The following is a 13344-nucleotide window of genomic DNA, read 5'->3' on the forward strand; positions in this document are numbered from 1 at the left end:
ACAGCTTTCATTTTCCCACAGCAGTTTTTAACATTAAAGCTAAAACTCTGGTTGGTTTCCATGGGCAACTAGACAGTTTTACCTCAGAAACTTGATGATAAATCCCCCCCAGAGGCTCAATGGTGATGCATCGACAGCACAAATCCGCTGCAGCCTAATAATGGCCCCTAGGATGAAATGGGTGCAAACTGCTGCCTCATAGTCATCCCTGCACCTCTGTATACAGACTTACAGGAGTAACCTCCACAGAGAGTGGAAAGAGGTAAGTATTGGTGCTTTTGTTTTTTTTTTACAGCAGCCCTCAATACTAATATTAAAATCATTTATAATGGACAACCACTTCAAAACACTGCAGAATTGTATATATAAATATATATTTACTCCTGGTCTAGTCCTATATGTGTATATATATATATATATATATATATATATACATATATATACACTATATGAATTCTTTCAATCTGAGAAATATAGCATATAGCCACCACTGTCCCTAAAGAGTCATTGCCTATGGCATACTGAATTCTAAGTATAGAATTTTCTGTATGGGAAATTGTAATGTAACATATTCTAATAATATCACTAATAAGGACAACAATGTAATTTCCCTATACAGTAATAAATGGCTGTGAGATAGATCTTTAAATCTTTTGTATATAAAGAATCATGATATTACCGTACAAAACAGTATTCTAATATATATATATATATATATATATATATAAAATACAGTATATACAGAAACAAGCCACGGTTACCTATATAAGGCTACATAAGGAGTCCAATGCAATACAGTAACTTATCTACTTTTTCAGTTTATATATATATTATACAGTATACAGTATCAATATATATACAGTAACAAGCCACAATTACCTATATAAGGCTACATAAGGAGTCCAATGCAATACACTAACTTATCTACTTTTTTCAGTTTTTTACCTTGGTGATATGAATACATTCATGATGTGACTTACCTTCTCCAGTTTGACAGGACTAGCAGTAGTCACTGACATGGGATACTTTGTGAATAGTCTCTTTCCCTCTAAACGTTGCCCTATGTATCCATCATTTATTCCAGTTAATGTGGCAGATTTTTGTATTACAGCATTACGGAAACTTTTAAAGTCAGGACTCCTACAAAGAATGGGAGTGCTTGAAGTTGTCACCATGGGGTTGCATGCTTCCATTTTCCACCACATCTTTTCCTCCTGGTGGTTGTAACATTGATCCATCATACTCCAGCTGCTTGAATCATAGCTGTGACTGTTGTAGGGACAGGATCTTGGGTCAGGCACATACTGTCTTGTCAATGGGATAACAGATCTAAAGTGTCTATTTTCCTGATTGCATAATCCAGCCTCTTGATGTTGTGGAGAAGTTGTATCTATTTCTTTGACAAGTGCCAGTTTGTTTCCCTGGGTAGTTGTGCTTTTCTTGTTGCCATTGTTCATTGCTGTGCAGATGTTTAAGCATGACACTGTTCTCTGGGCAGAAGTGCCTGCCTCTGTGTTGAGCTTGCTGGAGGCAGCCTGTGTGTCTTCTCTCACAGGAGGTTCTGGCCTCCTAGTGTCACATGCAGTTCTGCTTGCAGCTAAGAAAGTTTTCTGTGCCAAGCAGCACGCCTTCTGTGATCGCTCAGCACATTTGCTTGGTGACTTCAGCTGTATATAGAGGAAGGAAGTTTTCATCTGCTGCTGCTCTGCCATTTCCTCCACATTAACTTGTCAAGAGATAGTTGTATGTCCTACTATGGAAAAGTACCAAACCTTTCCTGAGACCAGCTTGAAATCCTCATCTTCTGAATCCCTCATACCTACAGCAAAGAAGGAACATAATTTGTTATTCACCAAAATGTTAGTGACATATATTTATTATCTTACTATGCTTTGAAATACAACAGTAAAACTCATTTAACAGTAAGAAAAAAAATAGATAGATGTAGATACATGAGACTTTATTATGCCATTAAAGGGGTTTGCCCATGAAAGGAATTTCTCAAATTTCAACCCCCTAGTGATGTTTACACAATTAAGATCATTTTAACTACTTAATTTACAGTTTTACTCAGTTTTACTGCTGTTTTAGCTTCTATCACTCAGTTATGGTCAGTGTAACATTCCAGAGTGCAGATGGGGACTCTTTAAGCAGACCCATTATGATCCCTCTAGTGCTGTGAGATGCCGTGTGCTGACAATTTGGTTAGATTATTAGAGTACAGGGTTTATCTACACTTTCATTTAGCTTCTGAACATTCACTAGTATCTGACACATAGAAAGAGAGATGATAGATATTGAGATCCATGAAATGGATATAAAACACAATGACATTCTCAGCTCAGTTATCTCAGCCATAACATACACTGCCAGCATCTGCTGTGCCTCCCCCCTGGATAAAGACCTTATCTATTTGTAGCTTGTAGAGTAAGTTTCATTACACTGTTGCTTGTCGGCAGGAAATGTATCTTTGTGTGTGTGAGCTCCTCTTGGAATGCAATGGGAGAGCCAGATGAAGAGAGGAGCTCATTGCTGCATCAGACAGGAGAAGAATTTTGTCCTGCCTGACCCTAGACTTCTGATTTATGGTTGAACCCCAGGGCAATCGAAATTGTATACACCAGGACTGATAGAGACAGATTGGAATTATATCTGTGAAATGCTGTATATTGTTAATAACTGTCAATTAGAGAATGTGTTATTTTGTTATCCTGATATTATTCTTACTCTTTAAAAAAGACTAGGAGTGTGCAGGGTCTGTCTGAGTTGTCTTGTGCTGGTGAGTAGTTTTCACCAAAGCTGCAGACAATGGTAGATAGCTACCATACAGATCTGTGTAATTATACCTTTGATTGTGTTATTAAAATACACTACTAAAATAAAATGTTTATTTCTATTAGTCTTAATAGAAAGATTTCTCTTTGTAATTTTTTAATTGAATAAACAACCACTTGCAGCGTCAGCTCCAAGTTTCAGTAGACCCCTACCCTTTGCAGTGAACTGGCGCCATTAAAAATTCAGAAACTAAAACAGACCCCTGTTCCCTAAAATATTCCCTGGTTTATCAACTGAAACAGTCTCTCATGGTTATTTTATATAAAGCCCCCCTCACCGGATTCCTTATGTACAACCTTATGTGGGTTCCCCAGAAACTCTGGGCCCTGGCACTTGCCCAAGTATGCCCTGGCCACTTGTCTTCATTTTATGTAAAGCATTCTACTTTATTTAATAGGCTCAGATGTTACATGTAACGGGGGTATCTAATTACTCTCAGAATAGCCTTTGGTCTCTGACCCCCAATGGCATTTTGCTGGAGCCCTCATCCTTACAGGAATTTAGCCTCTCTCTTGTTTGTCCTTTTTCATACTTGCATGGCTCCTCTACATTTCCCATTTTAGGTTCATCAGGGAGATTAATTTGTTTATCTAGATAGCATATCATGTCAGGGGTCATGTTTTCAGAATTTGTGGCTCCTTTTATGTGATGTGCTGGATTTTAATGGTGTGTGTCTACCGAGCTAAACCTGAGGAGGAGTATTCAGTGCTCCAGTATAATAATGATATTAATCCATTTATTACAGCCCTAGTGGTATGTAACCTTACGATAACTGCAACTTTGCATGGCCAAAACTAATGGTAGCTTGCCTTTTAACATAAAGCGAAAATGTAAAGTTATAATGATTTTACAAAATTGTCATATGTGATTCCCCCAGAATGTGTTGCTCACGCTTTTCTTTCCAAAGTTATGGCATTTACTCTGTTCTGAAATTGTTTGACAAAAATCTTTCTCACTAGAGGTTACATGGGCAGAGACAAATGTCTTCCTGTACCTGCCATGAAGCTGAGTCCAATTTAGTTTGCTCACAGATCCCAGGATGCCTTGTGTTCTCTCTCAAAGTAATTTAGCATTAAATCCAGTGAGATTCATACATGTAAATCCACTGAACACTGCACAGTGCACATACAGGATGTATATGGTGACTAGCCCGGAAGCTTTCATCACATGGAGACCTGTGGAAGTGGAAGAAATCACCAGTAAAACAGTTACACGCAGTGTGTCGTCTTAGTGCTGTGGAAGCACTAAGGGTTAATAGCTTATCTGCACAGAGCTGATACTACTGAGTATTGACTTATAGGGAACAAAGAAGATCTTGTACCTGACTCTTCTTCTATGAGTCTGTAGAGTTGTTGTAGAATTGTTTAAAGGATGGTCTACAGGGCTTATCAGCACAGGCAGAGAAAGGATCTACTTAAGCACTGAAATAATCTGAGAGGTATAGCAAAGAAACTGCTGAATATAGGTAACAAAGATAAAAACAAAGTTGTTCTATATCCCAAGAGCTATTGAATTGTGAAAAAAAAAACTTTACAGTTGTTGTTTATAAGAAATCTACCATCACAATCCAGCATGATAACCAGGAACAACTCATAAATTCAGGCACCATGATTAGATTTTTGTATCATGATTTTGATTGATTTCCTTTAAACACACAAGGGGAGATGCATCGACCTGTCTGTGCTAGAAAACCCGAGTAATTTGCCCCTAAAATGCAATGCATCACATTTATTGAGGGTTTTAGGCCATTTTAGGCCGTTTTCTGACTTGTCCCAAAACGGGGACGTTGTTGCACCAAACAAATAGTCCCTGCAGCAGAAATTTCGGTTTGTGTGCAAGAAAATTCAATATTGTGGCACAGCAAACTAGACCAACTAATAAGAGGTGCAAAGTACGGTTGGACAGACTTATGCTGCACCAAATTAATCATCCTTCATCAGACACAGTGATTAATCTGGTGCAGCAGAGAACTGTCTCGGTTTAATCTGCACTGGTCTAAAGACTGACGCATTATTACATCTACCCCATAGTTATGAAAAGTTCTACACTAATATAAAATATTTCACTCCTTAGTGACCAAGCTCATTTGCGACTTGATGACCAAGGCCTATTTTTCAAAACCAGCGTGTGTCACTTTATACGGTTATAACTTTAGAAGGCCTTAACTTACCCAAGTGTTTTTGAGATTTTTTTTCCGTTACATTCTGCGCTTCAAAATAGTGGGAAATTTTGGTTGATATATTTAACATTTATTCCCGAAAAAAGGTGAAAAAAAAAAGGTTTTCTTTTCAAAATGTTCTGTTTTTCAAACTGATAGTCTAAGAATATATTGTGCATTTTTTTATGGAGTAAGAGGATATTTGGATGTATCCCGCTGTCCGGGCACATAGTGGGCACGGTAGGGAAGGAGCCATTGAGCTTTTGTAGGGCAGGATTGTTTTTAGGCCATGATGTGTTTATAGAGCCCCTGGGGCCACATTCAGTATTTTATATTCCATCCCTTATACTGGTAAATGAAAATACAATTCAAAATTCACTGTACATTCCAAATGACATCTCTAATATATTCTTTGGTTTGGTACAATCACAGGGATACCAAATTTATAAAGTTTTATTAGGTGTTAATAGATTTTACCAAAAATTAAAAACTTATGTACCCCCCAAAAATTATTACCTTTACCATTTTCTGACTCTAATAACGTTTTCATACTTAGGAGTAGGGAAAAGGCTACGCTGTCATTTTTTCCAGGATGAGTTGAAGTTTTCATTGCTACCATTTTTGGGGACTGTGTGACCTTTAGATCACTTTTTATTATGTTTTTTATGTGTTGCAAAACAGTAGAAAAGTATTTCGACATTTGAGCACATTTTTCCGTTAAATAGTTCACCGCTGATTTGATGTTTTGGACAGTGATACCTAACATGTTTTGTTTTTTTTTAACTTTTTCCAATCTTTTTAAATTATTTTTTTATTTTGTTGCTTTATATGTGTTAGGAACTTTTTTATGACATTTTTACGAATATTATTTTTATTTTTTATAAATTTTGTATTTATTTTTAAAAATTTTTTTATTTTCACATTACAATCATAAGAACTAGTGATCATGTGATCAGTAGTTCATACTAATGCACTGCAATAACCATGTATTGCAGTGCATTATAAGTGTCGGCCTATGCATCTGACAGGCAGCTACCTAGTCCCCAGCAGTGAAGACGGTACCCCGTGATCACATCGCAGGGTGCCGGGAGGAGTGGGAGGGAGCCCCCTCCCTCTGCAGGTACATTAATCCCGCTGTCACAACATTGACTACGGGATCAAATGGGTTAACAGCTCAGTTCCGGTCTGGATTGTCAGAGCAGGGTCCCGACTGTCATAAGACCGCCGGGGAACTGCTCTTCCCTGCACAGAAGGCCCATGCAGACCTTAGGTTAGGCCAACAGAGAAACCTATCGGCCTAGCCTAAGGCCCCTTAGTGACCGACATAGAAACCTGTATAGGTGGTCACTAAGGGGTTAATATCCTTATGATTTTTGCTAAATGTTTGCATTCCCAGTACATACAAAAAAACTGTCAAACCTAGAAGCATTGAATCACTAATATAAAATATAATATGTAGCTACATATATAAATTATGAAAAAGAAAATGCCAGCACTCCAAGATTCTGTGTGAAAAAACCATACTACCGTATATTCCGGCGTATAAGACGACCTGGTGTATAAGACGACCCCCTACTTTCCTGTTTAAAATATAGAGTTTAAGATATATTCGCCGTATAAGACTACCCCTTTTCCAACGCATACAAAACACCGGTAAAAATAAAAAAAAACAGATTTGAATTTAACACGGTCCTTTTTTTTAATTTCAATTCTTATGACATGCAGGTATATAGCAGGAAAATTGTCGCTCATAAACATAAGGCATAAAACAACAACATTACCATCGTCCATTTTACTGTAAATGTTACCATACTGTACCTTAAATTTTTATTTTATTAAATATTCCATGCCATTTACTCAGAAGCAGGAAAAAAATTCCAAATGCAATGAAAATGGTGAAAAAACTCATTTGCGCCATTTTCTTGTGGGCTTGGATATTACGTCTTTCACTGAGCGCCCCAAATGACATGTCTACTTTATTCTTTGGGTTGGTACGATTAAGGGGATAGCAAATTTGTATGGGTTTTATAATGTTTTCATACATTTACAAAAATGAAAACCTCCTGTACAAAAATTATTTTTTTGATTTTGCCAACTTCTGGCGCTAATAACTTTTTTATACTTTGGTGTACGGAGCTGTGGGTGGTGTAATTTTTTGCGAAATTTGATGATATTTATAATGATATCATTTTTAGGACTGTACGACCTTTTGATCACTTTTTATAGATTTTTTTATATTTTTCAAAATGGCAAAAGCCGGGATTACCGGCGTATAAGACGACCCCAGAGAAGACAGAAGATTTTTCTGTCTTCAAAAGTCTTCTTATACGCCAGAATATACGGTAGTTTATACCAGCATGTGCTAAGCTACGTTTCGGCTCCTAAAGTCTGGAGCCTTTCTTAAGCAAAGGTGTATACAACTGTGATAGAATTTATACAAAATACAGAGGAAGTGACATCACTCCTTGCATATAAACATGTGACAACTTCAATTGATTTGTAAACATACAAGTTAATATTCATATATACATTTAATTCATGATAATGTGCAAAAGTGCATATTATACAATATCGATTGATCGTTTACCACAGGATTACATCAGACCGTGTCCATCGGGGTTCTGCATTGCGTACTGAGCATGACCTCAGTCACATGACCATCATTCACAAAAAGCATTATGGATAAAGGGAGATCATGTGATGACGCCAAAATTTTTGGATGTCAAGGTGTTTCTTAAAGACAATAATATGACTACAGACCTGTTTGTAAAAGAAACAGACAGGAATAATCTGAGATTTCAGAGTTGCCATCCCAGATGATCAAATCCCTACCCTATAGTCAGATGTTATGGGTAAGGAGAATTGTGGATGGTAAGTCACAGCTCCAGGAGAGATTGGATAATATGGAGGATAGATTTTTACACAGGGGTTACCCCCCCCCCCCCTACATTTTGTCAGAATGAAGGAATAAGGTACTATCAAAGGATACGAGTGAAATCATTAACAAAAAAACCCATAGGTCTTCGGAGGATAGGCTTACATTAATTTCCAACTATACTGAGTCCAGCTATTCCATTTCTAATATAATCCGAAAACAATGGCCTATTTTACAAAATGGTTTAAGCAGGGGCGTTGCTAGCTACACAAAAGATCCGGGGCACGGGCCCCAATGTATACCTACCAAATTCTCAGTACTGTCCACCTATGTGCTCTAGGCACTTGTTCACAATAGTAGTACTAATAATATAAAATACCTACTTGTTTCATTAGTGACAGCAGCTGAAGTATTCTTGGATTGTAGATGTTCTCTGCTTTCTCCATCAGGCCCACCTTAATTTTCCCATTATACCCTCTACCATGGCCCCTTAACATTGTCATCCTGCTTCTACCCCTAATACAGCTACCCCAAACACTGCAATACGGCTACACGAGAACTACACAAATAATACTCTAAAATGCTCCCTATTCTACCTTGTACTGTAAAATGCCCTTTTGTGAGCTGACAAAAATGCCAACAACACCAATATTGCCCTTTTTTCTGCCCCCAACACTGGAATATTCTCATGTATATGTGACATTTCTACGGGACCAGAGGAAGGCCATACACCTGACTTGAAAAACAGAGACCCCACTGTACATGTTGCAGATTTCATGCAGATTTTCCACATTAATTTTTTACCTGTTTTGTTTCACCTGATGTGATATAATTTCAAGCAAGATCTGCATCACATTCCGCAGCATGGTGTGGACTTGACGCAGATTTGTTCCGTAGATTTCAATTTAAAAAACGCTTGCACAAAAAAGTAACACAATCATTATTTATTTTCCACACTGAGGAACAATTTCTTTGCGGAATTCTTACGCATCATCTACATGACTTTTTCCAAATCCCATTAACTTTACTGATACTGTATTACACTGCATATTTTCTACGCAAAAATCTGCATGTAAAATCTGCAACCTGTGCAAATAGCTTTAAAGGGGTATTCCCACAAAGACTTAAACATACAAAATAGCACATTCTCTGTTAATAACAAAAATACAGCAAGTCCAACCTGTCTATCAGTCCTGGAGTACACAATTTCAGTTGCCCCTGGTTTCTGACCCTCTATCTTCTGACTTTCGGGTCGGCAGCCATCATGTCTGATGCTGTGGAGCTGAGCTGTTCTCTGCAGCGGCATGTACCCCCTGTATTCTAGAGTATACAACTATACCCCATTTCCAGGACACAGCAGAGATGTGATGTGATGCAGGCGGCCACATGAATTAAGGGATTGTGCCGATAACCTATAACCACATTATTATTTAGTAACCGTTTCATGTCCTGTTAACATGAAACGGTTTCTAAATATTTTTGTTATGAATTATTGACACAATCCATTAATTGATCCGGCCCACTGCATCACATCGCATCTTCGCTGTGTCCTGGCCATGCGGTATATTCGCACCCTTACAGTGTTTATGACATATCCTGTGTCCCCTGAATACTGCTCACATCTCCTAATCACCCATCACCTGACCCCTGCTGACATCCCCTGACCCCTGATGACATCCCCTGACCCCTGCTCACATCCCCTGACCCATGCTCACACCTCCTGCTCACATCCCCTGACCCATGCTTACATCCCCTGACCCATGCTCACTCCTCCTGCTCACATCCCCTGACCCATGCTCACACCTCCTGCTCACATCCCCTGACCCATGCTCACACCTCCTGCTCACATCCCCTGACCCATGCTCACACCTCCTGCTCACATCCCCTGACCCATGCTCACACCTCCTGCTCACATCCCCTGACCCATGCTCACACCTCCTGCTCACATCCCCTGACCCATGCTCACATCCCTTGACCCCTGGTCACATCCCTTGACCCCTGTTCACACCTCCTGACCCCGTTTCACACCTGCTGACCCCTGCTCACACCTGTGATCCCTGCTGATAATTCTTTTGATTCACCTGTCTAGGTGTCACTCATCTGCAGGCTTTCTCCTACTTCCTTCTTCTTAGCTCCGCCCACTACTCGCGGTCCCGGCATCTTCTCCTTGCAGTTTAAAGGCTGCTGTTCCCTCCTGTCAGACTCCGATGTGGGGGAGGGGCTGGCAGCGATTACTCCTGTACTCCTCCCTCCTCACCACCAGCCACAACTGCATGATGTCCTGCCTGCTGAGCTCCTATCCTCTGCGGTGCACAGAGCTGACTTCTCTGTGCTCCTCCACAGTGCTTAACTCTTTCTGCATCCTGAGGATGCAGGAAGAGGTGATATCGGCTGATGCAGCCCAGGGAGATTCGGGGCACAGGAAAAAAGATCCGGGGCACAGGCCCCGGATCTTTTGACCTAGCGACGCCCCTGGGTTTAAGACAATCTTGTAATCCACCGTTGTTCTCAGACCGGTGAGGAATTTAAAAGATGACCTTGTTAGGTCAGACATTGGTCCATCCAAAAAAAGCATCCAGTCCTGTCTTTCTACCTCTGAAAAAGGTTGTTTCCCCTGTCTCAAGTGTGTGAATTGTAAAATTCTTGTTAAAGGCAATACATTCATTGAGACACGTACAAGCAAAAATTACTATATTAGACATTACCTCACATGTAATTCATCTTACATGATTTATTTACTGGAGTATGGGCTGTGGTACGTGGGTGAAACCAGCACAAAATTAAAAATGAGACTTAACAACCACAGACAGTCAATAAGGGATAATAGAATGGATTTGCCATTTGGAAGAAAAACATAAAGAATTCTACCTAAGAGTATGCATAATTGACCATGTCCCACCACGTAGACTAGGGGGGAAAGATCTCACAGTCTACGTAGGAAGGAATTAGAATGGATACACAGATTAGATACACTGAAGCCGGAGGGACTGAATATTGAATTCAGAACCTGGGATATTGCTTAGAAATGGGTATCTTTGCTTAAAGGATGGATCCGATATACCTTATCAGAATCAGAGAAATATTGGTGTAATGTAATCATGCTAAAATAATAATTGCTATATATGATTCAAGCCAATTAATTTTTGTTTCTCTTCTCTTAATTTCTTTTCACTTCTCAATTGAGCACCTTATAATTATATCACGCTGAAGACACACTCGTCGTGATATCAGCACAATAGTATCAAGTATTAATTGCATGTTTATTTGGACACAGGAGTACATTACTAAGATTGTTGGGGGACTGTGATTACTAAGTTATACTGTTGCAAATTGGCTCCTTTATAGGACCGTCTCAGGGATATCTCTCTGACCCTTGATATGCACCCGATGGACTGAAGTCCTGAATGGGTTGCTAATGGTTAATTTGACGCTATATATACGGCCACTTTAGTAAATGCTTCCATTTTCTTTTTCTTATACCATAGAAGAACTTTGGTCCGGGTTCTGGGACGTGCACCTGAGTGGTATTTATATACAAGAGTGCTACTATAGCTACTATAGTATTTTACGAATATAGATATATATATATATTTTTTGTGAATTAGGCATATCTCAAGCACAAATTTATTTTTTGTTCTGATAACTTTCTATAGAGCTTTGGGTCATAGAAAAGTCTTAAAATCCACCATATTAAGTTTTGGTTCAAAATATTGGTCTAAAGTAACCAAGCAACCAAGAGGTGGTGTAAGGAAGGCCAATGATAAAGTTGCCACTTTTTATGTCTGTTTGGTGTAAACTCAGTTTTAAGCTTAATTGAATATAGTATTTACAAATAACTCAGTGTGTAACGAAGGGGATTTCCACATAATTTGAGGAACATAACAGATACAATCATCTCTATACTTCCTTGTGAATATAACCACGATGAGACATTCAAATATCTTATTTTTCTACAAGGTCAGACATTTCTAATTCTTCTGTGACATTTCGATGCCAACCATTTTTAAATGTCTCTTTTTAGACCTGGATTCTCTGTATTTAATACTATTAAAATGTTTGATATTTTCATATATTTATGCAGTTTCTCTTTCAGTTCATATTTAAATATGAATTAGGTCTGTCTGCAACAGAGTTAATTTTACCCACAGGAACACAAGACATGCTTAAAAATACTTCTACCTACTCAATAAATCTCCCAGTTTTCTGGCATAACTTAGAAGTAGGATGTTTACCAAGTATCCTGCCTCCAGAAGTGGCCATAAACATATAGAATCTTATCTTAGAATTTTCTTTTTATTTCCTCTTAGTTTTGCAGCTTTTTTGTTCACTTTTAATATATTTCCTCCTAAATTTGTGACTCTTCCACATGCCTTGCAAATTTTTGCTGCACAAACCAGTACAAATATGGCACTAATGTCTGACACCAGTTTGTTTGATTCGGTTAATGTGGGGGGGCTGGTTGAACTTTTGACCTTTAATTTTTTGTTCATATATTCAAAACAAAAGCAGCACAAACAAAAATTTGAGCAGCACAAACCAGCACAAACGTAGCAGAATTGTTTTGTTTGATTTGGGCAGTGTGGGGGGCTGGTTGACCTCTGATGACCTCTGGAAACTTTCATTAATATCATAAAAACGATAGCAGCACAAACAAAAATTTCTGCTGAACAAAGCGGCACAAACGTTAGACACCAATTTTGTTTGATTTTAACAAGGTGGAGGGGGGGCAACTTCACTCATGTCCTTTCATCCATATAAAAGGCACTACAAGCTGCTTACTAAAGTAAGCAGCTCCTAGCGCTACAACAGAAGCAGTCAGGCATATTCCATGAGGAGACGGGATTAGATTTAGTAAGCAGCTCCTAGTGCCTTTTATGTGGATAACAAGTGCAGAGAGTATTGGCCCAAAACTCGTTGTTAATATTATTTCAAATATTATTTGCAATGGCAGGATTCATTTGGTTGATATACAGTACTGGGGCTAAGTACCACTGTGTTTCTAGATGTTACATAACATTACTTAAGTATACTTAAGTGTGCAGGAGAGTTTGTATTTTTCAACATTTCATTGATTACATTTAATTGTCTTTTGCCCAACCCGTACTCTTCGATCTGCCAGTTAATCTCTACCATAATTTGATCCTCTCATGCACATCTCCAGGACTTCTCCAGAGTTGCCCCAATTCCCTGGAATGCCCTTTCCCTGAGTCTTTAACTAATACCCACCCTCCAAAACATGCTCTTAAAACCCATCTCTTTAATCAAAGTTATCATACTTGCTAACTGCATGAAATGTCAACTCTCCCTTTACTAATCCATCCTATGTCCTTGTCCCATCTGTTATCCGGCAAACAACAGATATTTACCAAGTTCAAGGCTTCTCTGCAGTCACTTGCACCTTGGACTTTGTATATAAGATCTTGGCTGATGATTGGTTCAAGCAGCAGAATTTTTATTTATTAAATTATTTTATACT

General features: G+C 38.6%; 1 protein-coding gene across 1 annotated transcript in view; it reads right to left on the reverse strand.

The window, feature by feature from the left end:
* PSD3 (pleckstrin and Sec7 domain containing 3) overlaps positions 1–13344 on the reverse strand; it is a 350748-nt gene that overhangs the window by 297520 nt on the left and 39884 nt on the right. Inside the window, exon 2 of the mRNA XM_072114187.1 lies at positions 981–1819. Coding sequence (XP_071970288.1) covers positions 981–1712 — 732 coding nt within the window. The 5' untranslated portion in view covers positions 1713–1819. The remainder of the gene's footprint in view (positions 1–980; positions 1820–13344) is intronic.

The sequence above is a fragment of the Engystomops pustulosus genome, chromosome 1, assembly GCF_040894005.1.
Source record: "Engystomops pustulosus chromosome 1, aEngPut4.maternal, whole genome shotgun sequence".
In the NCBI taxonomy this organism is placed as follows: Eukaryota; Metazoa; Chordata; class Amphibia; order Anura; family Leptodactylidae; genus Engystomops; species Engystomops pustulosus.